Here is a 27,870-nt window from a genome sequence, read left to right on the forward strand (position 1 = left end):
GAAATGGCAAAGCCGTTTTCTATAGGCCACTGAGCAGCTTGATATAGGACTCTGAAGTCCCTGTTGTGCTAAATGTAGATAGACAAGGCAAAAACAAGCAATAGGCCAGTCCTATTATTCTTCTGCTGTTGAGGAGTCAAATATGGTAGTACAATACATGCACAAGAAATGCCATAAATGTTGCCTTTAAGTTTGGAATGCATGAGTTTGTTAGTTGGGAGCAGGATTGTACTCAGTCTTCTCTAGTGTGTGGTACTGTACAGGATTACAGCTAGAGCTCTGGGGGGGTGTAAGGCTGCTGCTGGGCTTCAATTCCCACTTGACTATGAGCACAGCCCTAATTTGCAGTCTTCCCTATCAGCTACATGCATGCCCATGAGCTGTGCCCACACAGTTAAGACACTTATGGTATTTATTTTGAGCTTAAGGAGCACTTAGTGCTTTTTAAAAAAATTACAGAAGAATGGAACTCTTCAATTGAAACACTTATGTTCACCAACCCCAAAGCAGCCTTTCTGCCATTGCTCAGCAAGCATATAAGCAAATAATTTCAAGAGTAGCTATGTCAGATAAAAATTTTAGTGATTTATTTTGTCTAAATATTTTACATTTTTTACATGGTATGCAGTTCATGAGGTCTCCAAATACAGAGTGCAGATACATGATACAGAAGTACAAGTTGGGGGCTAACCACAGGTCACAGTAAAGTTCTTAGTTGTCAAGTCCACATCATATATTATACAATATTCATAATCCTTGTTAATATTTGTTAATTCAGATGATGAAACCATTTTTTCAATAAATCTGGATTGGTAAAAATGAAGATACCTTCCCCTTTCAGCTGACTATTAGGTGACAATGCTTAGTGTTTTCTTCCAGTAATCCAGTCTGTTTCATCCTTTTACCCCCGGAGGGGACTGAAAAGACACACTTCCTTCATGACAAAATGGTAGAAAATGATTTCCTGCTTACTCCATGTTCAGGCAATTCAGGGTCAAACTCTAAAACTGGTGCCAGATACAGAGCTCAGCTGGATATGTCAGTTCAGTGAGCCTGGTCTGTTCCTGCAGGAGTGCTGCTCCAGCATGCCCACATAATTGGATACAAAGCCAACACTGACTCCTATGGTCTTGATCATTTTACTTCCATAAATGGATCTCTCTGAAATACCACAACACCCCCCTCATATTTCAAAAACAGAGAGGGTACAGTTAAACATCTCACAACCTACTATAAACCTACTGCATTCCAAAGCCTGTTCAAAGTCTTCAGCCATCTGAGGAAATTCAGGGGAAGGGTAGGAGAGAAAAGGGGGTGAGATTTACCAGCATTCACAGCATTATTTAATGACAACATCATGTAACATTGAATATGTGAGGGTTCAGTAATAGAGTGAAATTTTGATAATTCACCTGACACCTTTGAAGATGCCTCTCTAAAGATTGCACTTTAACAACTTTTCACTTTCTCAAGTGACTGTAGATTACATCTCTTAGGTTGTTAAAAAAAAAAAAAAAGTTGATGAACTTGGAAGAGCAGAATTGATTGATAATGCTGTAGCCTCCCAGCACCTTAGTCTGGTGTGAGACAGCTACAAAACTCAAGAGTTAAATGCACGTGCAATGTGAGGCAGGGAGCCACTACCTTGAATACTTTACCCAGAGCTAATTTAGTAACATTCTAGCTGTTGGCCCAAACATGATATGCAGTTCATTTCAGTGTCATTTAAGTCTTCCAACACCTGCCTCGCTGGAGGTATGTTAGTGAATGGACCTTATGATTCTTCTCTCAGTCATAGCATGTTCACCAAGATAATATGTACCACGGTTCTAAAACCCAACTGAACAGCATATAACGTCTCTCCATAGGCAACCAACTTGCTGGGGGTCTTCTAGGTTAACTGCAGACAGAGATTGTACTATATTTCACCCTGCAATACAGGAATGTTAGTTTACTAAAAGTGATTTAAAACAACCGTTTCACACTATACTCATTCTCTATGTAGCTTAGAGCTCTTCATTCAGCTATGGCCACACAGAAGGCAAAAGAGTTTTGCCTGGATTTGTTCTTTGAAGAAAATATATACACAAAACAAGACTGAAAAACTAACTTAATTTCTCACTGTTACATTGAATTCAGCTACACATTGACATAACTCCAGTGTTTAACTGTGGGAACAAGGAAACACTCTGGCTAAACAAGAAGAGAATCAACATTCACATTCAAGATTGTTCATGCTTCCCCCAAAACAAATAAAAGCTAAAGGTAACATTATTTCATTTCAATGCTTGGAATAGCCCTGCTGCAGATTTGACAGCTGCACAACTTTCACAGCTCAGGCTAGTCTGTAGGGACATGCTGAACTTGGATGGCAGAACATGCTAGGATATATACCTGGCAATAAATATGTTTCCATTTCTCAAGTTCTTTCCCTAAGGTTACTGGTTTACTTACAGTAGCTACATTCAGCAGTTTTAATTCCAGTTAGTTACCTGTAGGACCATTAGCCACAAGACATACCAGGGCCAAAAATAAAAAGACAGTAACCACAACTGCCCATTCAGTCAGTATCCTTTATGTTATAAACATAAGAACTGTTTACATTATCAGGAAGAATTTTTTTAAAATCTGCATGTTTTATAAGAATGTCTTTTTTTTTTTTTTTTTTTAATAAAAATATAACCTCTGCCTTCTAAACATCTCTACAAATCTGTGGGGAGCAATGGCTCCCAAATCAACTGATAAGCTTTAAAGAAAAACAAAATTCCATAAAAATATCACATCTAAAAGATCAGTACATATTCCTCTTTCATTGGACCTAAGGTTAATGTGCAGTCAAATCTGATTTACAAAGTCTGACTAAAAAGACACAAAGGGTTGAAATATTTACATTATACACATTTTCCAAATTACAGTGCTCTCAGAAAGTGGAATGTAAATAATTAAAAAAATAAATTCAAGCCTAACCAGGCAGCTTCAGACCAAAGCGGCACCTTAATCTGTGTATTTTTAAAAGGGGAGAATTTCTCATAAACCTTAGTGTCTCATGTAGATTATTTCTCTGCCCAGTGTTTTTGTAAAAGGTATATTCACAAACTACTATCATGTCCCACAAGGTCATTAAGTTAACAGTGTTAAATAATATTAATATTTATAACTATGCAACATGGACTGTATATATACATACATTTAAAATCTTTAGTTTTTAAAGAAAGGTGATTGTAGAGAGAAAAGGTAAAGCAGCTGCTAGAAAGGCTAGTTAAATTGTTAAAAATTGTACTGGCTTGTTCAGAGCTTCCATTTCTAGTCCAAAGAGAAGAAAACCCCAAAAATCTTTAATCAGTATATCATTCTGTTCATGAACTGCCTACTGGATTTTCTTCACTAATACACCAACTATCAAGGGATGCACCCACAGAGGTCTAGAGTTCACACTGCCACCTAATATTTAAGTTGTATTGATTCATGTGCAATCTCCCTTTGACAGACTGCTGGATAGAAATCTGCTTGTCCCTTAAAACTGTTCTTTTTCACCGTAACCAGGTGGATGGCACCCACTGAGGTTCTGTGTCAAGTTTGTTTATTAAACGAAGTAGCTCCTGATATGCCTTATCAAGATCAGAATTCACAATCGCTGTGTCAAAGTAGTGGCCATTGTTCTGTTCCATCTCTCTGGTCTTCTCTATGATTTCTCTTAGTTCTTCTGGCTGTAATGAAAACATAGGTGGAATTAATTTATATGGTATAATTATATGTACATACACACACTCCACCTGAATGTTCACTGTGGAAAAAATAGTACAAAACTACTCATTAGGGGATTGTAAGGTCTTGTACAAAATTTTCATGGCACAGGCAAGTTTGGCTTGGAAACTGCTACAGAGGGCTAGAAAAATTTAATTCCACACACAATGGTTAAAAATGTATGAAGCTGTACAACTACAACAAATATTTTTACAGCAGGCATGTATTTTAATAAGGGCAAGATATGAGACATTTCTGTGCATTTTAATAACTATCCAAAGTTTGGTACTTTTGTTATGTGTGTTCTAAAAGACTTTAAAGTCTTTAGCAGTAGTTGGTCAGGAAATTCTACTGATCATGCCCAGTCTTATTGCATCACTAGATGATGATGCAGTATGGAGTGAAAAAATGTTTAAAGACACAAAAGGAAAATGATAGAATGATTATTGCAATTAACTGCCCAGCAAATAAATGCCCTTGAAGGAACCAAATAAGAGGGGAAAAAAAGAAAATGTTTCATATAAAATAAAGGGTAAGATTTTCAGAAGTGCCAAAGTGACGTATTAGCCAAATTCTCATTAATTTAAACAAAAAAAACCAAACCAGTGATGTGAAAGAGATAGTGCTGAGATACTTTATTTAGATTACGTTACAGAAATAGGAACCATGACTTTGAACATGTAACAACACATAATTACAAGAATTAAAACAGAGTTTAGAAAAACGTATTTAAAATATGCTCATCTTTAAAAACCAAACAAAAAACCTACAGGAAAAGGGACAAGGGACAGAGGCCTCATGATAAGAGTTACCATAAAAAAACACACCAGGATAATGAGGAAATGTAAAGAACCACACAATGCAGAGTTGCTGAAACCAGTTCACCATCTAGTAAATGTTGCAATAAAAACAGAAAAGGAGTTTCAGGGGAATGAAAGAGCAAGTGGCAGAAAAGCAGGAAAATTGCAGGTGGGCTGGAAATGAATGTCCAGGTAAGAGAGGCAGAAGGAGAACTGGGAAGGAAGTTAGCAGTGGAATGGGATCATTTTACCTCAGGATTTTTACCAGTGTAAACAGATTACAGAAGCATGACAGATTTCTCAAAGCTTCCTGTGCTTATTCCAGTGCAGCATTAACTAAGGCAAAAAATATTGTTTCCCTAGGATACTTGAGATAAGAAGGCAGGGATTTTCAAAGGGGCGTAAAAGAGATTTTAGGATTAAGCCTGATTTTTGTTAGGCTTTAATTAAAAAAACCCAAACAACAAAGTATTTTTTGGGGAAAGGCTAGAATAAAAGCTTCCACAAAAGAGAGGGTTACTCACCCTGTGCAATAATCAAGGTTCTTCAAAATATGACCCCCTATGGGTGCTCCATTGTAGGTGCCGCAACACCCTGTGCACCTGGATCAGAGATCTTCATCAGCAGTGCCCGTCAGATTGCACATGCACACCTCCAATCTCGCGCCATGAGCGGGATGTATATATAGCGCTGTGTGGTCCGACTGCCCCCAGTTCCTTCTCTGCAGCAGAGCTAACGTTTCAGCTCTGATGCAGAGGGGAGGAGGGTGGGTAGTGGAGCACCCACAGGGACACATCTTGAAGAAGCTCAGTTACTACACAGGGTGAGTAATCTGCTCTTCTTCCTCAATTGATGTCCCTCTGGGTGCTCCACTGTAGGTGACTAGAAAGCAGGGCCCCTAATTGGAAGGCTGGGGCTTCGGAGCGGTATTTACTGCAGACGATAGGACACAATCTGCTGAGACGTCCTGAGTAATGGTATAGGGATGGGCGAAAGTGTCTGCTGATGGCCATGTGGCCGCTTTGCAAACGTCAATAATCGGGACATTATTGAGGAAAACAATAGGAGATGAAGAGTGAGCAGGTGGAATGTGCTCTAGTTCCAGGAGGAGGTTGTCAATTATGTAGTTGGGTAGGACTGATGTATACACTGAGAGATCCATTTTGAAAGGCCTTGCTTAGAGATGGCTGTGCCTTTGGCCATTGAGAGGAATTAGTACGATGATTTTCAGAAGGGTTTAGTTCTGTTCAAGTAGAAAGCTAATGCTCGTCTGACAGAGGGTATGTAATCCTGTTGGTTACTGTGAGGCTTTGGGAAGAAGCAAGGAAGGTGGATAGGTTGATTGAGATGGAAAGAGGATGGTACCTTGGGTAAAAATTTAGGATGTAGACACAGCGTAACCTTGTCTTTGTGAAAAACTGTGTACAGGGGGTATGCCACAAAGGCTCCAATTTCACTGACCCATTGGGCAGTGGTGATTGTGACAAGAAATGCCTTTTTCATAGATAAATGAACCTAGGAACACATTGCTATTGGTTTGAATGGTGGTCTCGTAAGAAAGCATAGAACGAGGCTGGGGTCCCAAGCAGGGGTTGGATCCCATATGTGAGGGTAAATATTTTGGACACCCTTTAGGAAACATTTCATGAGTGGGTGAGTGAAGACGGAGTGGCCATCTATGTGGCAGTGAAAGGTCGTGATAGCTGCCAAATTCACACAGATGGAACTGGTGCATAATCCTGATCATTTTAGGTGTAAAATATAGTCCAGGATAAGTGGTAATGAGTATTCATTGCGTCGACCTAATGGGAGATGCACCAGCATTAGAACCTAGTCCATATATGGAGGTAAGTGCGTCTAGCTGTGTCGTGTCTGCTGTTCAAGAGTACTTGTTCAACTGCTTCTGAACAGGTAATTTCTGAATCCTGGAACCATGGAGGAGCCATGCTTTGATGTGGAGCAACTGTGGACTGGGATTGAAAATGCGATCCGCACCCTGAGAAAGGAGTCGCAGAGTCAGGCAAAGAGAGATTGGAGAGCATACTTCCGTAAAGGAGGTAAGTATACCAGACTTGTCATGGCCATGTCAGAGCCATACGGATGACTCGAGCCTGGTCCCTCTGTATCTTGTGGAGTACACAGAACAGAAGAGGAAAGGCATAGAGAAGCGGAGCATCCCATGTGAGGAGGAATGAGTCGTCCAGGGATCTGTGTCCCAGTCCTGCTTGAGGAAAATTGAGGGCAGCAGGTGTTTTTGCCACACTGGAAAATATCTATGGTGGGTGATTCCCAGCAGTTGAAGATGTGCTGAAGGGCTTGCGTATCCAGTTCCCACTCGTGATCGTGGGAGAATTGCCTGCTTAATGAGTCTGCAGTGGTGACCTGGTGTCCAGGGAAGTATGTGGCTGAGATAGCGATGCCGTGTTGGATACACCAATTCCATAATTTCAGTGTCTCCAAGCATAAAAAGAGCGGGATCTCTCTCCGCCTTACCTGTTTATGTACAACATGCAGTGATATTGTCTGTCATGTCTCTGATGGCACGATGTGCGATCAGTGGGAGAAAGGGTCGGTAGGTATTGCAGACTTCCCGTAGCTCCAGGAGGTTGATGTGCTGGGTGGATTCGGTGAAAGACCATCTGTCCTGGACTGTATGATTGCGAAGGTGCACTCCCCAACCAATCAAGGAGACATCAGTTGTTAGAATCATGGGTGGTGCTGGCTGCAGGAAAGGAATCCAGACAGAGACATTTTTGGGTTGAGTCTACCAGAGTAACGAGTCCTTGACCATCATGGGCATGGAAAGGAGTTTGTGTGGGCTGTCTGTGAGGGACATGATTGTACGTAGCCACGCCTAAAGACATTGCATGTGTAAATGTGCATACTTCACCACGAAGGTGGCCGCCACCATGTGACCGAGCTGTTGAAGACATCTCCTGTCTGAGATCTGGGGGCAGGTTCTGACCTTGGATACAAGATTGACTATCACTGAGAATCTAAGCTGGGAGGAAGGCTCTGTCTTGTATGGCATCCAATTATGTCCCAATGAACTCTAGATGTTGCACGGATGTCAGTGTAGATTTCTGTAAGTTTATGCGAAGGCTGAGGCTCGAGAAAAGATCCATTATCATACGGATGGCGTGAAGGGCATTGGTTTCGGATGGGGCATTGAGACTACAGTATAGAAAGATGACGATGCCCTCTTTTGCGCAGGGAGGCAGCAATTGCTGCAAGGACCTTGGAGAACACACAAGGAGCTGTCGACAGTCGAAAGGGCAGTACCTTGTACTGTTACTGATCGGTCCCCATGATGACCTGGAGGAACCATCTGTGGGCAGGGTGTATTGTGATATGAAAATATGCATCCTGGAGGTTGAGGGCCAAGAACCAGTCCCCCCGGTTCCAGTGCTGGGATGATGGTGGCGATGATAACTATCTGGAAGCGTTCCAGTTTGACTAACTTGTTTAGGTTTCAAAGGTCTAGATTCAGGCTCTATCCGCTGGATTGGATCAGAAAGTGATGAGTAAAAACCCTTTCCTATGTGCTGGAATGGAACCAGTTCTATGGCTCCTAGTCATTTATTTCTTCTCATAGGATGGGTTTGTGAGAAGGGTCCCTGAAGAGAGATGGGGTGGGATAGATAGGAACTGGATGGAGTATCCTTTCCTGATGATCTCTACGACTCACTGGTCTGAGGTAGTTAGCCTCTGTGATGGAAAGAACAGGGCTAAATTGGTCGCCAAATTGGTGGGATGTTGAAGATGGCTGATGTGACAAACAGGGATAGGCTTCTCAGGGCCTCAACTGTGGCACTCTGTACCTTAAAGAAACACCCTGGAACCCCCATATTCACCACTGTCATACAATTATAATATGTTTTGTACAACGTATGCCTTGTAAGGTATCATTTTGAAAGTCTTGATCTGCTGAACATTAATATCCGATTGGATTGTATGTGCTATCATTGTATGTGAAGTTATGAAGTTTTGCTGTGTGTGTGTGTGTTACTGAAATATGTTGGGAGGTTGGGAACACCTACAACCAGCCTTTCAGGCACAATGGAGTAGCCAGACATGCTGATGGCCCATTAAAGATAATCCACTATCCCAGAAACTGTATACAATGGAAACTTCTCAAGAGAGCACGTAGGCAATGGAGAATACTTGACCAATGGGGGTGGACCCCCTCCCCCCACCATGTCACAAGCATAGATCTTTCCAGCAAGCTGGAAGAAACTATAAAGAGAGGAAGTGACACAGTGACTTGGCCTCACTCCCCCCACAACACCACCACCTGGAAACAGCTGGAGGACAAAGACTGAACTGGCGAGGGTGGAGGAGAGTTCCAGCCTGTGTATTGAAAATTTGTGACCTGTTTGTACCATCTATCAGAGTGAGATACTGCTTGATTCAAATCCTGTTTAGTTTATAGAACTCAGATTGCAAATATACTTTTATTTCTTAGATCCAACTTTGATCTCTACGCTTACTACTTACTTATCACTAAAAATCTAGCTTTCTGTAGTTAATAAATCTGTTTTATATTTTACTTAAAACAGTGTACTTTGGTTGAAGTGCTTGGGAAATCTCAGCTCAGTTTACAACAGCTAGTGTATGTCTTCTCCACTTCGAGGGAGGGCAGACTGGGCAATGAACTTACACTAGTTAGGCTTCTGACCAGGGCAAGATGGTATAGTTCTGAGGTGCAATGCTGGGGGGAATTGGCCGGAGCCTCTCTATTGTTAATTCATGAATGGCTGGGAGAAGCATTCATGTAAGTCAGTTGGTTGTGTCCCTGCCTGTGGATGTCTGTGCAGTACCTGCCAGAGGTTTGTAGCTTGCCAACTGCATCACAGAAGAGGGGCTCAGCGGTCCCACAGTTTTGGTTGCACTCCGGGAACCCCGTCACATCAACCACACTTCCAAAATAGCTGTTTGGGTGGAGGTGCGTGACAAGTAGCTCCCTGTGGAGTTGTATGTCTGCATTTGGTAGGGGGCTTCTGTCAACGTCTTTGGGTATCATACTGTCGCTGGGGAGTGTATTACGGTGGTTGGGATCATGGAAGAAGTTGGTACTTTCTCAGGCGTCTCTTTGGCCCTGCAGTGTAAATGCCCAGAGAGTGGAGGGTTGCTTGGGAGTCCTTAAGCAAGTTAAGGGAATCATCCGTACTCTGCTTGAATAATTTGGGGCCCTCAAAGGGTAGGCCTTCAGTGGTGGTTTGTACCTCTTTAGGAAAGCCTGAGAGGTGCAGCCATGACGTCCGTCTCATTACAACGGCAGTTGCAATGGAGCAGGCAGCGGTATCCGCAGCATCTAAAGAGGCTTGCAGAATTGTGTGGGCCAAAAGGTGTCCTTCAGCTATGAGTGCCTGAAGTTGTTCTTTATTGTCATCAGGAAGGTCTTGATAGAGTTCCTGTATTTTAGAATAGTTGATGTAATTATACTTAGCCATGAGTGCCTCGTAATTGGATATACAGAATTGGAGAGTAGCAGATGAATAAGATTTATGACTGAACAAGTCCAATTGTTTCCAGTCTCTAGCACGGTGTGCAAGTCGAGATTGGTATTGGTGTCCTTTTTCTGGCGTAGGAACCAAGGAATTTGGGGTGGGGTGAGTTGGTGGGATAGATGCTGGGGTCTGCCACAGAACCTTGGCAGGATTGAGAAGGGCCTCATTGATAGGAAGGGCTATTTTGGAGGAGGATGTGTGAAGGATGTTGAGCAGCTTTTGTTGTTGATCCTTCACCTCCTCCAAAGGACTGGGGAGGGAGTCTGCAATCCTGAGAAATAGCTCCTGGAAAGGTTTCAAGTTGTAAGCTGTGGTTGGGGAGGGGGGGGAAGAGAGAGGCATGATAGCATCATCAGGGGAAGAAGTGGAATGGTGGTGGAATTTCCTCCTCTTGTTCTTCCTCCTCATCCGCTGTAGGGAGAGGCTCAGTCTCTGGTGGACGAGAAACTGGTGGAGAAAGCAAAGGTATAGGTCTCCAGTTTTGCTCCATGGGAGGCTTCTCAAACTGGGCTTTTGTAAATGGCTTGGAGTCCCAGTTTGGCCAATGTGAAGAGAGTGGAACATGGGGCTGCATCCACGGTGTCTATACCAGAGTTCTGGTTCAGGTGTGGATTTTTAATAGTGAGGATGTGTAGAGGAAGTTGTTTGCTCCTGTCTCGAGTAAGAAGGAGTGATGGAGCACTCCTCCTCCTCTTCCTTGTTGTCACTGAGGAAGGAGGGTGCCATCCTTGAAGAGGAAAGGGAAGAACATTGTGAGTCTGGAGAAGAAGGTGGAAGTGGGGGGAGGTCATGTTTGAGTAATGGTGACTCAGGCATGTCAGATACAAGTAGGTCTTTAGGGTATCTGAATTCCTGAGGAGGAGGTAGGAGCATAATCGGTACTGGTGTATGAATCGATGCTGAGAAAGATGCATTCTCCTGAGCAGCCAGCAGGTGGAGCTGAAGAACTGCTCGGTACAGAGGGCTGTAGGTCTGCCTGGTTAGGATCTTTGACCGTTGTTTCATTCATGTACTCTGAAGGGCCCTGGAGCTATGTCCCCTGTCGGAGAACGCTGAGGCATCTGACCTCGCAGGGGATGATTTTCTAGTAGGTGGTGTCTCAGGGACTGATGAGGGATCCTATTTCTTATCGTCAAAGTGGGAAAGAGATGACTCTCTCTTAGAGGGACGTGGGAGATGAAGATCAGCAGATGAACTTGCAGAGCAGGGAAAGCTGAACAGTGGGAGAGTCCAGGCCCAGGTCTGATTCTTGACAGAGTGCTTTCTCCATGAGAAGTCATAACCAAATGTCCCAGTCTTTTCTGGTTCTGGCAGTCAAATTGTGGCAGTGGGAACACTTTTGTGGGATGCGTCCCTCTACCAGACAGTGAATGCACTGTGGGGGCTGTCTGTTATTGGGAAGGCAACCCAGCAAGACACTCACCTCTTGAACCCAGGAGATCTGGGCATAAGGATGAGGGGGAAAAAGCTTCCAGGTCAGGAAGGAGAGAAATGAAAACCTAAGCTATGAAGCGATGAGTAGGGTAAAGTGAAAACAATTATTCTTGGGGGGGGGGGGGGGGGGAAGGGAGGGAGGGGATACAGAGGCAAGAAGAAGAAATTACTAAACTAAACTAAACCTAACAGGTAAGGCACTATCTAAAGGGTCAAAAAGGAGAAGCAGGCTCTGCTGCAGATTCCATCCCAGACCAAAGGCGGTAGTGAAGGAACTGGGGGGCGGTCAGACTGCACCGCGCTATATATACGTCCCGCTCACAGCACAAGACGGGGAGGTGTGCATATGCAGTCCAAGAGACACTGTTGATGAAGATCTCCAATCCCAGGCCCAGGGGAAGCTGCTGCACCTACAGTGGAGCACCCATAGGGACAACACTCGAAGAACTAAAATATTCCATCCTGTAACTCCAGTGGGAATAATCAAAGAAAACAGATGATTTGCAAGAAGAAAATATTTGTATTTATGTTTCCTATCACCAACAGCCAGAGTGGATAAAAATTGATTTTTTTTTTAAATTAGTTTTTAATTTAAATAAGTTTTTCTTTTTAAAAAATAAATCTGTTTAAAATTAAATCTTAATTTAAAACTAAATATCATTCTTATAGCTCTTTCTGTACCCGTTCCAAATTTTTAACATCGCTTGAGGCGTGGACACCAAGACCTGAACACAGAACTCCAATAATGGTCTCACAAATGCTGTCTGAAGAGATAATACCATCTCCCTATTCATATTTGATATTCTGCTACTTATGTATCCCACAGTCATGTTCGCTCTCTTAGCTACAGCAAGCCACTGACAGCTCACCGTCAGTTGATTATCGACCATGACCACCAAGTCCTTTTTAGTATCGCTGCATTCCAAGATACAGTCTCCCACATTGTGCAACCTATGGCTTTATTTCTAGATGTGCAACCTTGCATTTGGATCATTAAAATACTTGTTCAAATGAGTCCACCTGTTAACTGAAATCCTGAATCCTATACCCTGAAAATGTACAGAAAATGGAGAATCCAACCAGAAGACAAGCCATCTTGGATAACTATTTGAACTAGACATAGAATTCTTCCCACTCAAGTTCAAATATTTAACACAGATATAGTATCTGAAATCCCATACATACAGAATATTCTTAATTAAAATCAGTTTATTATTTTTATTTTTTGTATACCCTTTATTACCATTAAAATTAACCAAAACAGATATTAACATGAATTAATGGGGCTTGGAGCTTTGGGTTTCTCCCATAATCTTAATTTTACTGAGCTTCCAAAACAATAAACTGCTAGTAAAACACTTAGTTTGCGCTCTAATTTTAATTCGGGAATGTCATGCAATTGGTGTGCCACACACTGATCCCTTTGTTCAGTGGCATGTGCTGGGTGTTTTCTATTGCAGCTCGGATTCTGAATTAATACATTAAGATATCTCTCAGTGACTGGTATATTATTGTAGTAAAATTACTGAACAGTCTTTGCCTAAAGACTCAGAGTATGTTTGTCTTAACACAAACTACAAATGCTTTCAAACGTGTTTATATTCTACAAAATAGCATCCAGTCTGCATATTTGTTCAGCAAACTACTTCTGCAGTTCAGATATGATTTGACATTTGAATATATGCGGCCAGATTGGGGGTGGGGGGGACCCACCTTAGGAAGCTAAGATTAGGTTTGTAATAAAAAAGGATTTTAAACTCAAAACATCTAAGGCATTTTTAACCAATAGGATTGAGGCACACAAATTATGCAAGTTAATTGTACTTTAAGACTGGTCAAATTACTTCCAATGTCATGAGTCCATCGCTGTAGTGTTCAACTCCATGCCAGCTGCTCTTCGGAAATGTATGGCTCCAGTAATGTTTACTCATGACCCTGATCTACACTGACCAAAACACTGTCTTTAAAACTACATTAGATAACACAACTGCTCGAGGTTGTCTTCTAACACAAGCTGGTTTTCTAGGGAAGACAAACCCACAGAGAAAAATGGCAGAAGAGCGAACAGTGGCATGAGAAAAGGAGAAGGGTATAGAGGTGGTTAGAACTGAAGCAGCAACGTACACTTGTCCTGTATGAGACATTGTCATATTTTAAATCTTTTCTTGTTTTCCTTTGCACACTTTGCTAGTTTTTTATTCTTTAAATTTTAAAGTATGAAAATAATAGTTGAAGCCCGCTTGCTGGCCCATTCAAGTATTTTTAACTGGTGGCTCACCATAGCTCTGGAGGTAAGCACTTCAAAGCTTGACCCTTGACTCTTTGGCATGCATGGAGTAAAAGCACTAAAGCAGCAACTGATCCCAAGTTAAAAAGCAGATCTTCAAGCCCAAAAGAATGTCACTGTCAGTTGCTCAAAGCCACCAAGTGTTACAGGCTGGATAGTATGCAGTAAATGAGACATGTTGTAACAATTTAAAAAAACACTACTTAATTTGTTTTGATTTAGATTTTTGTTTTTAAAGGAAAACGACAGGAAAGAGAAATATACCGTAGAACTACATGCTAGACCAGCACTAGAATGCTCTCTTCCCACATAATGCACTCACTCAATGAGGCATAAGTTCCTAAAGTTAAATATTTAAATTTAATTCTCTGGGCCTAACATTTTTCATATTACATATTTTAGATTGCAGTAATAATGCTTAATATTTTTATGCCAAATTCTTTGGAGTTGTCTTTATCAAAAGAGCTCCAGACTTGTAAACAAAACCTACTTACTAAGAAATGTTAAATTACCTTTGGATTTTTACCCTCTTTGGCCAATAAAGCACGTAGCCGCTCTTGCGAAGGTGGTGCAATGAAGATAATATACGGTTTCAAGTCTGAATTGCGTAGGGTCTTCAATGACTGAAGAAGAAAATGTTCCATTTATTATTTCAATCTCATTAATATTGGTAAAGGAAAAGTATAGATGCACTGTTCACATAATGTTCTCAAATGCTCAGGTAACTCAGTATAAATTTAAAGAGTTTATTTAAAGTTGTGACATTCCTTAATAGCAGCATTATTGTCTGGCTATGTGGCATTGTTAATCATCACTAACTCTGGTGCCATTCACCTTTTCCTATGCAATTGGAATTACAACTTTTTTTTTTATTGCTTATGGAACCTCAACATTTACTCTTGCTCAGAGTTCTTAACAGAAAAGTAGGTCAACTGTTCACCAAAGTTGGAGTGGCAGAAACTAAATATATGAACTCAGACTAATTAAACTTCTTTCAGTGTCCAAAGTACAAACAGCCTTAAACTACAGTTGCAATTTCTTCATATACAACTGAGAACCCAGTATATAATGTGTTTTGTTACATACTGTTAAAAATTCCATACACAGCATTAACCTTAAAATTTGAAAAACAAACTAGTTATCCTCTCACAGTTTATCTTACCAAGACACACCAAGTGCATTAGTGATGTGCTAAGCATCCATTTTGCATAGTTTTGTGGTAAGATCACAGGATAGGGAGTCAGGAGGACTGGATTCTATTTCTGGCTCTTCAAGGACTTCCTTTTTTGTGACCTTGGAGAAGTCATCACCTCTCTGTGACTCAGCTTCCTCATTTTCAAAATAAGATTACTTACCAGCCTCACAGTGTGTGTTAAGAAGTGTAATTAATTTTTAATTATGTGTTTTGAGATTCTCTCATGGACCATTCTAGAGAAATATGAAGTATTACACTACCCAGATTGGAATGCACGGTCAGTGTAAATGTGACTTTTTAAACTTCTGAAATAGGGTTAAAGTTCTCCAAATGTATATATTTAAAAACAAACAATGGAAATCATTTAAGTAATTCTTTTGTAACTACACCAATGTGATTTTCCACTATTTGTATTTGATTATCTAATTGCTATTTTACACACGGGCTTAACAAATACAGGTCAATTATATGTGATACTGTGGCTGGCATAACAAGACTATAAAAATGCCCTGGCAAATCCTTTTGGTTTTACTAAAAGTTAAATTCTAATGTGCAGTTTTACCTGTTATTAAATAAAGTATGTGCTCTGGTTACTGTACATAGAGCTGACCAAAAATGGGATTTCTGATTTGCGGGAAGTTTTGCTTTTTCTAAATTTGGTTTTGTTCCAAATTGGAATGAATTCAAGTTGTTTCAAAGTTTCTAGTGAATTAGAAATCCCCAAAATATTTCATGAATCAGAAAGACCGATATATGGTGTTTTCTAAATGAAATCTGCTCCCCAGTACCCTGACAGTGGCTGAGTGAAACCAACAAGAATGTCAATTTCACTTAGGAGCTATTAGAGTAGTGGGGTCCGTGTTTCTGGGGCAGCCCTGCCATGTGGACCTCCCCAACCTCGAGCAGTCTGCATGGTGGAGCAGACCCAGAGCTGCACATCCTGGGAGCGAATCCCAGGTCTTCCACGTTCAGCAACAGGGAGCTTGGAAGGCCTGAGAGCCCCAGCGTTAATAGGTGTTCTAAGGTCTTCCAGGCTCCCTTCAGTAGAGCTGGGAGTCAAGCCCTGGTTAGAGCTGGAGCTCCTATGGGTTTCAGGCTCCCAGCTTCAAGGCAGTGAGCATGGAAGTTTGGCATGTCTGCCTGCACCAGAGCCAAGGAACCTGCAAGACCAGGTCTGGAGCTGTCCCAGAGCCACTTAACGTCTAATACCCTGGCTCCCTAGCGGACCGGCAAGCCGGCAGGTTTCCCATGGCTCCATCAGAACCTTGCCTTTAATTCGCCAACAATTTACCTAACCTGAGAGGTTTTCACAAAATATTTTGGGTTTGACAAATTGGCATTTTACAATGGAACTGTTTCATTGGAAAATTTCCAACCAGCTCTAATTTTATACCACCTTAAATATCCCTTGGTAGATTCTTGAAAAATAAATGTTATTTCTTAAAGTAGTTAATTACTAGACAAGTGAAGTAAGTACTTTGCTAATCATAACTCCTTGGCTATTGCAAGTTAATTTCCCCCTGAACCAAACCAGCACAAAATATTCAGTCACATTACAGATCAATTATTCTACTCTATACAAGTTCTTATACTGCACTCATCACCGTAGTGAGCACCTACCCATGTTTGTCTCTCTGAAATAAATCCCACCAGCATATGAATTTCAGGAGTGAAAAAAATTCTGAATTTCAAAACCACTAGATTTTTGTTTTAAATAGTTTTTCTTTTAAAGTTATTTTTATTTAATTGGAGGAAACCCCACCCTCCCTTTTCCAAGCATTTGATGAAAGTTTCCTCTCTAAACTGCATGCTGAGTTTCAACTTGAGCTGAGTTTTACCATGTTTCAAAATATGTTTAGAATGAAAAAAGCTTGATCCCGCAAAGTACAGAACACCCTTCCTTCAACTTTCACTTAAGTCAAGGGTCTCAACTACACAGATTTATTCCACATGCAATTAAAGCACTAGGACTGGCCCATGTTTAGATGGTATGTTATTGAGCATTCACGCTATCAATCCTATTTCACCTGCATTTATCCCCGGGTCAACACACACATACAGTGAAGTGATGCAAACTCATTGCCCTCTGTGGAACAATGGCAGGAGGGCTCATAACGTTTTACAGCCTTTGCTGTAATTTTACAAGGTAGCAAAGGCTAAAAAGAGGTCATAGCAGTAACTGGAGTTGTTTAAAAGTATTGCTGTATATTCCACCTGCTAGAGCTGTTCCTTCTGGGGACTGCATGAGCACTCCCTTGCTAATCTGTGCCTTAGTTTGAAAAGAGAGGTACCGTCCCCAAACTACTCCACCATCTGCAAGATTTCAGAGTCCAGACAGTAAGAGAATTCCAAGGCAGTGGGGGAAGGTGGGCATTATCAACACTCTTTAAAAAAGTTAAAAGTACTTAGGGCTTCAGTTTCCAGAGCACTTTTCACAAGTACTATTTATCTACAGAACAGATATGGATCAGGCTGTAGATATACAAGCTTCCTATACTTTATCTGCCAGAATGCCTGAACAATATATAAAAGGGGCTGCCCTAGGGATTGAACAGGCTGCATACAAACAGATTAGTAGGAAATGGATTGTGACCAGGTGTTCGTTTCACACAGGCCACCAGTGTGGTTTTACTAATACCAGATGTAGTTCCTTCATTAACATGTTCAGTTTTCATAACAACTGCTGCAATGAAATGTAATACCTGTGTATGGAGATTTAAAAGGCATATCTTGCCAGAGTTGATTACTTGCCGCACAGAGTCTATGCTGGTACCATACAGATTCTTCTCAAACTCGCCATGCTCAATAAATTTCCCTGCAGCTATGTCAGTCTCAAATGCCTGCCGTGAGATGAAATGGTAATCTCTGCCAGCTACTTCATTCTCTCGCCTACTCCGAGTGGTATCTGAAATTAACAACAGCCAAACTGACGTTGAGAAAAAATGGTGTACTTCTCAAATTCCAAATGGTTCAGGAGTAATACACCTTTTCAGCCTATAGTACAATGCAATATCCAATTAGACAAAAGGGCAGCTATTCTCTTTTCAAAAATAAATATCTTTAAACAGATTAGTCTATGTCAATTGTATGATACTGATCTTGCATTTAGTGATTTTTCACCCAGAATGATCTGGAAATTCTTTACCAACTAGAAAAGAAATCCCTTCACTATGCAGCCACTTTGGATGGAAAGCTCCAGCTGTTTAACAACACACAGCAACATAATTCAGGAAACGCAGTGGAGAATATTATATTCAATGGAAACTGCAGGGGGAATTTAGGAAAGCACAGTATAATCATCCCAAATTTGAATTTAGCCAGGACCCCCATGTTAAAATCACTTACTATTGTGAAGTGTTCCATGGGATTTTTGACTACTGTAAGTGTCCCAATTTTATGTCCCATCTGGGAGAAGAAGAAAAAAAAAAAAGCACTTCCAGCAGCACCTAACACCATGCTGGGGCACCATTCCAGTACTGACTTATCAAAGCCACTTTCTGCACACAAAGGTTATCTTTACTGATCCTTTAACTCAGAACTGATCTTACCCTGCTTAGCTTGCAATATTCACTAAGATCATAGCCTGAGGGTATATTTAGGCTGGTGGTTATACAGTCTGATGGAACACACCCCTGTATTCACACCCTACAAACTACTGTAATAATCTTTGTACAAGGTATGCCATGTAAGGTATCATTTGAAAACTCAATTTGCTGGTCAGTATTGTCCTAATAAAATATATGTGGCAACACTGTATGTGAAGCTTTAAGACTTTTCTGTACAATGTTATTAATGTATGTTCCAAATCACACAGCCCTGCCCAAGCAAAAGTTGGCAAATAGGTCTGTCCTAAATGAAGGAATGTGTGCTTGCCTTTATTTGCATTTAAGCAGTAAACAGAGTCATCAAGCAGGAAGGGAAAACAAAGGAAGTTCAAACAGGAAAGAAAAGAAAAAAACCCAGCAGGGAATATTCTTCCACACAGAGTCTGTCTCCCCTAGTTCTCAGCTGGATATAGGTTTCAAGAAGGGGATTGGAACTATGAAAAGCAGGGACAAACACCCGAAGGGACCCCTCTCCCCCCTCCCTGCACATCTCTTTTTCTGCACCTGAGAAGACAAAAGGAAACAGCTGTTGGACTTTGGGGAGGGGACCTGACCTCAAAATGGTCAGTAATCTACTGGAGCATGTGGTGAGAAAGTTTGCTTTGCAACTAAGATAGTTTCTTACTAGTAAGCATTTTATCTTTATTTTTCTTGTAACCATTTCTAACTTTTATGTATTACTTATATTCACTTAAAATCTCTCTTTGTAGTTGGTAAACTTGTTTTATCTAATACCCAGACACTTCAATTTAAACGCACTGTAACTATTTAAGGTAATAAAATGGCATATTATTCCCTTAAAGGAATAATGGACTTAATATATTTGTACCGTCCAGGAGAAGGCTAGGCAGTACAGGACATACATTTCTGGGGAAAATCCATGACTGGAAGTGTGTTGGGGTCAGTATAACAGAGGCTGCAACTGGAAGGCTGCAGTTCCACACTGACACTCAGGATGTGGCTGTTTGTGAGGGGCCCAGGAGGGAACTACTTCAGCAACGCATTGTAAGGCACCCAAGGTTGCAGGGCAGGGGTGACAGCCCCCCACTAGTCTGCATTGTACCCCGGTGTGTCACATACTCCCCTCAAACTTACGAGGAACTGCAGCTGCAAAGCGATCTACTTCATTATTCATTAGTCTCTGACGTAGTTCATTCTGGCCACAGTTCTGTGGGCCAATCAGGACAATGGGCCTTTTCCTATTTGCTGGCTGGTGATACAGTGACATTTCCTCATAGGTTAAAATTTCTTCATTGTCATAATCTTCAGAGAGAAAAACAAACAAAACTCATGAAAAACATTATTTAAAACAAAGACGACAACCAGATACAGACATGACTGATGTTATTACTACATGACAAAGACAAGGTGGGTGAGATACTATCTTTTATTGAACCAACTCTCAAAGACCTCTTCTTCAGGTGTGGAAAAGGTAACCAGAGTGTCAGAGCTAAATAGAAGATGGGACAGATTGTTAAGCATAAGGGGTTAACACATTGCAGGAGATCACTTAAAATGAAACAAGAAACCCATGGATCATCACACTTACCTCCACAGATCCATTAACCATCCCAGATACAACAAGGAATCTTATCTACAGCCAGGCACTAAGATACTACAGAATATGCTCAAGAGAATCTGCTTCAGTACAGGAAAACAAACAAACAAAAAATCCCACACAAGTCTACTCCATATGGGGTATCATCAAACAATTACAGCCTTTCTAAGCTCATCATCAGAAGCAAGCTTTCCACAGACCAGGATACACTAACTCAAGCAGCACCAGACCCTGTCAGACCAACAGATGCAAAACCTGTCGACCTATTTCTATGGTTACGATGATTAATACCCTCCACAACACAGCCTTCAAGATCTATGGATACTAATATGCCAATCACAACATGCGGTGTACCTCATCAGTGTATCAAATGCCCCAGCAACAACTATCTATCCTCTCAAATAAACTCTCACAGAAATATGCTAAAAAGACAAACATCCTATTACCTGTGGGTGAAAACTTTTCACAAAGCAATCACTCCATCTCCGATCTCTCAGTCCTCGTCTCCAAGAAAACCTACAAAACCCCTTCAAAAAGAGGAGGCTGGGAATTTGAATTCACAACTCTACTAGACACTAAAAATCATGGACTCAATGGAGACACTGTTTTTATGGCTCACTACAACAATTTTTAACCTACCAACTCTCGTTTGTCCTAGGACTGCAGAGATGTTAATTGCCCACTTCATTTTAAGTGGTCTCTGTGGCATTCAAAAGCTTCTCTTTTCCACCAACACAAGTTGGTCCAGTAAAAGATACTACCTCACCCATCTTGTCTCTCTCATATCCTGGTACCAACATGGGTACAACAACACTATTACTATATGGCAGTATTAACTGCAGTGTGAGCCTGACACACAATGTAAGGAGCTTAGGGAAACCCATCTCTCTTCCCTTCTCGCTGTGCACCTCTCACTCTTGAGTCCCTCTGATTGGTATATCAGCCTTGTGGCTGAGAATTGGAGAGATCTCATTGCCTCTGTTTATTTTTCCAGGATTGCGCTATTCAGCAATGAAATACATTCTTCTTCCTGTCAGAAGAAAATGTTCTGCCAGGCCCTATTGGCATGGGTTTGGGGAACAAATCTGCTGATATGTTTATAAATTAGGTTTCTAACAAAGAAACAGTAATTCAGCAATTATTTTTTGGCATTTATATTTATAACCAAAATTCAATTTTTTTTCCAGACTTTGTCATACATCTAATTTGCATTTACCATGAATCCCAAAGGTACTTTTGTATATAGAACTCCACTGGAAGGAACTTTCTGGGGACACTGTTTCAGTCTCATATTGAATATGCATACAACATTCAATAAAAAATAGCAGGGACAAGCTTTATGTAGCACATAATAAGAAATGGGTTTGTCATTGTTATAGCAAGGTAAAGAATGTTCAGGACATTTTAACTAGATAATTCTAAAACTGGCATACAGTTCACAGCAGGGTTATTACTACTTACCGTCATTTTTATTGGCATTGTACAAAACTTTTTTCCGTTTCTTTTTATTTTTCTTTGCACACCAGAGTTTTCCTGAAAGTCAAATTAAAAATCACTAGAATCAGAAATGCTTGTACATAAAAACAAAGCTTCTTTTTTCTGGCTGTGTACTTAAAGATGGTAGGATACTTTTTGTCTTTCTACATATTTTACCTGTATTTAAGTAAATTAAGAAATATAAGTTTCTATAGATTATAGGTATGTAGTATTAGATTAATATAACTCCTACAACACGATATCAAGAGCCTCCTGCATTGCTCAGACTCATAACCTGAGATCATCTAACTCTTCTTGCTCTCTTACCTAATACATCCAGTACATAAAATACTCCCACTTTTTCTTCCACATTTCCAAGGGCCACCCTTTCTGTTAGGTCTTTACTGTTAAAAACTCTTGACCATACATACACTCTTATTTTGTGTCTTGACTATTATAAACTCTTACTCTGATTGCCTTAATATCCCTTATATCCCTGCGAGTTCATACAAGACAGTTGATAAGAACCTCCTCTTTGTTGCTTTGACCAGACTTTATCCACCCGTGTCTAGTTAAGGTGGTCTCAGAGTACACAGATCTTTAGAAGTTTTCTTCTAACCCACCTCTGTCACTATTTTAGCAACTGAGGGGTGGTGGATGAAATTCCTCTCAGAGAGAATGAGAGGCTCATCTCCTGCAGCTCTCTTGAATTACTCCAATGAGATCTGCATGTGCTATGAGAACACCATTTGAGTATTAACAAGTTCCTACACAAACTTCTTGCCTACATTAAGAATTTCAGAGAATTATCCCATCTGTGCTAGATCAAGAGGTGGGAGAATTTCCTAAAATTCTGTATGTAGACAAGGCTCCAGAGACCCTGTGACAATCAGAGTCCAGACACTCCAAGGAGAGAACAGAAGATTTAAACCCCCAAAATGAGCAGTTGAACCAACTGACTGCATACTGTATTATGGTACTGTAAAAGCGTATCGAGTAAGGTCTTTTATGAAACCTTGTCATGTTCTGAACTTAATGGTCATTAGGACATATCTACAAACTGTGGTTATGAATCTACATATTTAGGTACATAGAAAAATGCATTCATGACCTGTACTACAACTTCAACGATATCCAGGGCCGGCCTTAGTGAAAATGGCACCCTGGGCACACTTGTATTTTGGCGCTCCACATCCATCATCCCTGGCTCCCACAGGCTCCCCCCTTCCATCACCTCTGGGCCCCACTGCCTCCCCCAGTATTTAATTTGTATTGAAAGAGATGACAGAGTTCAGCCCTGGCCCAATTTAAGCAGTGGCAGGACAGCCTGATACTGGTGGGTGCTGGCCGGGCGCCCAGCTCTGATAGCAACGCCACCGTCAGCAGCAACGTAGAATTAAGGGTGGCATCTTGCAAGAGCCCATGGCCTTCCTGCAGCCCTCTGGCCACTCCTGGCTCACCAGGGCACCATTTCAGATTTTACGGGGTGGGAGGAAACTTTAACCGTGATTCCAGCGACTACTTAGGCATCTAACAACTCTAGCTTTTTTTTTTTTTTTGGTAGATAACTTAGGAGTTAGATATAATGCTCCTGTCAGCTAACTGCTATATAAAAGAAAGAAAAAAAAAAAGATAAACTCCAATTAAAGCCGCATTTAAAGTTCATATGTAAAAGATCAGGAAATAATACAGCAAAATATTCCCAATCCCAAGCCTTGAGGTATCAGTTCTGGAGCGTTCACACATCAGAAACCCCTGGTTGATACTTCGTACACTATATTTCATAAAGATAAATAAAAAGAAATAAAATCTGCTTACTTTCTCAAACTGACACACACTGTGTTACTGCCATTATCTACTCTATTTTAGTCAGTTGTTTTTCATTCCACTAAAAACATACTTAATTTTAACATATGTGATTAAGGTTTCCCCCCCCCCTCTTTTATTAAGAAAGGGAATTTGTTTTTCTAATGATTTTGGTATTTATGTTTACTGATCATAATAATGTACATGACTCACCAGCACTTGAGTCCATCATTGCTATTGGTATCATAGTTGGAACTGCATTTACTTTCAAGCAAATTTTAAGTTATTTTACAGCTACAACTAAAAATATAATTTGAAAATAAGCAACCTTCATCTGCCCAGTGTCTAAAGTTATGTGTTTAGCTTATGTTTTTTAAACTGGCACTGCTATGGTTAGTACAAGCTAAATTTACATTATAGAAGGATACTATTATTTGATTGTACCACTTTAAATAATGAATGACAAAGCACAATATGATGATAAAAGTAATAATGATAATTACTCCAGCCAGGACAGGTTAGGCATTTTAGAACTCATTACTCAAAGAATTAAATGTAAAGATGAGAGAAATAAAATTATGAAATGCACACACCAGTCAAAAAACTGAAAGAATAGCACTCTAATCCTTAACAACTTTGAAAGAATAAAATTACAGAGACTACGTGCATTGCAGGAAATACCAAGAAGTAATAATAATACAAATATGTGTTGGGGGTGTGTGTGTGTGTGTGTGTGCGCGTGTGTGTGTGTGAGAGTGAGACACACACACACACACACACACTGTCTCACTCCTAAGCCATCTCACTCCTGAGCCCTGTCCCCCCCCCCCCCCCTCTGTGGAGATGGGGTACATGGGCAAGGGTGGGGGGACACCCTGACATCAGCATCCCCCCTCTCCCCAGCAGACAGGAAAGCTCCCAGGAGCAGCTGGTCAGGGCTGGCTCCAAGGCAGGGAGCAGGAGCAGCACGACAGCAGAGCAGTGGGGGGGGGGGGGGGGAAGGGATGCACCTGCTCGAAAGGTGCCCTGCTTATAACGGCACCCCAGGTTTTCACCGCATTGACCTGCAGGGTCAGCCTGTGACTAGGGCACTCAGGGCAATCGCCCAGGGCAGTGTACTGAAGGAGACGCCTTTGATACCTCCCACCTGACCTGACCTGCCGATCAAGAGCCACCTGGGCTTAGGGAGGCAGCCAGCCAGCCAGGGAGAGAGAGAGAGAGACATTGCTGGAGAGGGCAGCCCCAAGCTGCAGCTTGACTAGACACTCAGTCAGGTAATTCCTCCAGTGAGAGCAGCAGAGGTGGGTGTCAAAGGCTCCCCACTCTCCCTGGACAGAGGGCTCCCTGTGTTAGAAGCCATGGCGAGTGGGGCTGCGCTTGAAGAAGCTCCTGATCAGATCTCTGGGATGGGTGGCTGAGGTTGAGCAGAGGGGGAGGGGAAGGGATGTGTGTGCCAGCAGCTTGCCTGTGTCCCAGATGGGGGCTTGCCTGTGTCCCAGATGGGGGCATGCAGGGTCACATACCACCCCCCCCAGTTTTCTGCCAGGGTTTGCCTGCCGAGCCCTCTCCCCCTCCCCTGTGGAGAGGCAAACGAATAGCTGGAAGCTATAGGGAGGGGCTGCTGCTTCAGCTCTGCAAGGAGAGGTAGTAGAGAAACAGCGGCTTTCCCACAGGGGGAGGCTGCCTGGGAAGGGGGAGGAGTGACTTAAGTTGTTGGGGGGGGGGGGGGGGAGGCAGGTGGACCTTTAAATTGTGTCCCCTTTCCTGGTCAGCAGGTAAGGGTCCTCCCTGCTCCCCTGGCTCAGAAGCTTCACTCGCTTGGTTCCAGGCAGGTGCACAGGAGATAAATGGGTGAGAGATCAGCTCCCCCATGTGCCTCCCCCCATCTGAACAGAAGGGGGAATGGGGGCAACAGTGGATAGGGGAGTAGCATGCAAACTCATTGCGCGCTTTGCCCTGTCTCAGAGATGTTCCCAACACAGTAGTTCTGTAGTTTTAATGCCATATTAACCATTAAGTAGGTGGTGCCTGCCTGCTGTGACCTCCTTGAAACCCATCTCCCTTTCTTTCAATTCCTGATAACCTGAGGGTGGGGATAGGTACTCCTGAGGGCATTCTGTGCCAAAAAATAAAAATTCTGCGCACAATATTGCAAAATTCTGCAAATTTTATTTGTCAAATAAATGTGGAGGCTCCAGCATGGAAGTGGGGAGCACAGGCCACTGGCTGCACAGAGGTGGGAAATCACTGTGCAGCTCCTCCCCCCTCATTCCCCCCGGGAAACGAATTCAGTGGTGAGGCTGCACCCACCCCGACACAGCACAAGGACTGAGCCTGCCCCAGAAACACCCCACGGCCCTGCCCCTCCGTGTGGGCAGGCAGGCTCAGCAAGGCAGGATCCAAGTGTGGAGGGGCTTAGTGTGGGGGTATCCAGGTGTGGGGCAATCTGGGTGCAGGAAGCTCAGTGGGGGATCTGGGTGCGGGGGGGGACCTGGATTCACAGGGGCTTGTTGGTGGGTTCTGGGTCCAATGGTAATGGGACTCTGCAGGGGGGTCCAGGTGAAGGTGGTTGGGGCTCAGTTGGGGGGTCTGGGTATGGGGGGGGGATAGAGCTCAGCAGGGGGGTCTGGGTCTGGGGGGCTCAGTGGGGGGTCCAGATGCTGGGGGAGTGCGGCGTGGATCCAGATGCAGCTGGTTGGGGCTCGGTGGAGTGGGGATCCAGGTGCAGGTGGCTCATTGGGGTGGTCCAGGTGCAGGGGAGTGGGGCTCATTGAGGGGGCGGGGGGGTTCCCGAGTGCTGGGGGTGAGGCTCAGTGGAAGGGACTGGATATGAGGGGGTTTGGATGCATGGGGGTTGGGCAAATGGGGGTGCAGCTCCCTGCATAAGTGGAAAAAGACTACAGGTCTCTGCAAAGCCACAATGCATCATTACCTGTAAAGGGAGAAGCAATCCATAGGGTTGCCATGAACATTATTGGTCCATTCCCTAAGCTGTCCAAAAATGGGAAAAAAATATATATTGGTGGTCTGACTTTGCTACCTCAGATACCCAGAGGCAGTGGCCCTCTCTAATACAGACGCAGAAACAGTGGCAATTGCACTCATTTTCACAGTTGTTAGAGTGTTTTTTCCAAAAGAAATACTGCCAGTTCATGGGTCCAATTTCACATCCCACATATTCTCTCAACTGTTTAAAAGATGTGGGCTAAAACAATTAAAGTCTACCCCATATCACCCAGAAACAAATGGGTTGAAAGATTTAATGGGACACTCAAATTCATGCTAACAGTGTATGTACATAAAAAGGCAAGGGACTGGGACATGCTATTGCATTACCTATTGTTTGTTTGCCTCTTCAATTTCTTATACAGAAGAAAGGTCAGAGGGCCCACTAGATCTGGTCAGATTCATGGGAAGGGAACAATGACTCAGAAGGGCAACCTGTAATTGAACTGGTATCTAAGTTCAGGGCAAAGTTAAAATCCATTATGGAGCTGGTAGAGCATAACCTTGAAAGAAGCCACGCTGTACAAAAAAGCGTACGTGTGAAAAAGCATGTGAAAGGGCCTTTGATACCAAAACATCAGAGACACCACTTGAATTAACATTGGTACAACAGTTCAGAAATTTTCTTTAGAATATATATCCAACCTGATTTCTCTGGCTCCTTGTCTTCTTCTATGGTTTGCTTCATTGCTTCTCTTTGCTGTTGAAAGCTCTTTCCTTAATGTACAAAAAAGGTACATTAAAGCAGTTGGCATTGGGAAACAATGCCTATTTCCTTTGACAGGCGAGATGCCAGTTTTCTTTAACTAATTTCTCAGAATTACACAACTGCATTATCATACCTCTCAATCTGCTACGGCCCAAGTGATACACACTGTGTGACAAAGATCCAAAATGAGGGACAATGTGTCATACATGAAACTTAAATCTATGGAATGCATTCTTTTAGGGTAAATAACTTTCTATAATCTCAGTTCCATTACTACAGTTAATGTATATAATTTTAAACAATGAAAGTAAGGAGATGGTGAATTTGTGTGGAACGTAGGTAACTGACTAAAGTGTAATCCTTCAAAATAAGGGATATTTGGACAGGGACTGGATGATCCAATATGATTTTTCCATCTTTAACGTCTATGATTCTTAAATGGAAGGATTCAGCTCTTTGAGAAGTACCATGCAAACACTTATAAAAGGAGAAAGTTATTTAGAAAACTGTCACTCACTGTAGCGCAGTGGTTCTCAAACTTTTGTACTGGTGACCCCTTTCACGTAGCAAGACTCTGAGTGTGACCCCAGCCCCCCATAAATTAAAAACACTTTTTTATATGTTTAACACCATTATAAATGCTGGAGGCAAAGCGGGGCTTGGGAGGCTGACAGCTCACGACCCCCCAGGTAATAGCCTTACAACCCCCTGAGGGGTCCCAACCCCCAGTTTGAAAACCC

At 42.1% G+C, this 27,870-nt stretch overlaps 1 protein-coding gene across 1 annotated transcript in view; it reads right to left on the reverse strand.

Annotated features, from left to right (window-relative positions):
* Nucleotides 1-3,149: 3,149 nt before the first annotated feature.
* Nucleotides 3,150-27,870, reverse strand: part of PALS1 (protein associated with LIN7 1, MAGUK p55 family member) — a 139,887-nt gene continuing 115,166 nt past the window's right edge. Inside the window, exons 9-14 of the mRNA XM_065402729.1 lie at nucleotides 27,067-27,138; nucleotides 21,595-21,666; nucleotides 19,671-19,838; nucleotides 17,673-17,875; nucleotides 14,288-14,398; nucleotides 3,150-3,707 (exon numbers count right to left, since the gene is read on the reverse strand). Coding sequence (XP_065258801.1) covers nucleotides 3,531-3,707; nucleotides 14,288-14,398; nucleotides 17,673-17,875; nucleotides 19,671-19,838; nucleotides 21,595-21,666; nucleotides 27,067-27,138 — 803 coding nt within the window. The 3' untranslated portion in view covers nucleotides 3,150-3,530. The remainder of the gene's footprint in view (nucleotides 3,708-14,287; nucleotides 14,399-17,672; nucleotides 17,876-19,670; nucleotides 19,839-21,594; nucleotides 21,667-27,066; nucleotides 27,139-27,870) is intronic.

This window comes from Emys orbicularis, chromosome 4, assembly GCF_028017835.1.
Source record: "Emys orbicularis isolate rEmyOrb1 chromosome 4, rEmyOrb1.hap1, whole genome shotgun sequence".
Classification (NCBI taxonomy): Eukaryota; Metazoa; Chordata; order Testudines; family Emydidae; genus Emys; species Emys orbicularis.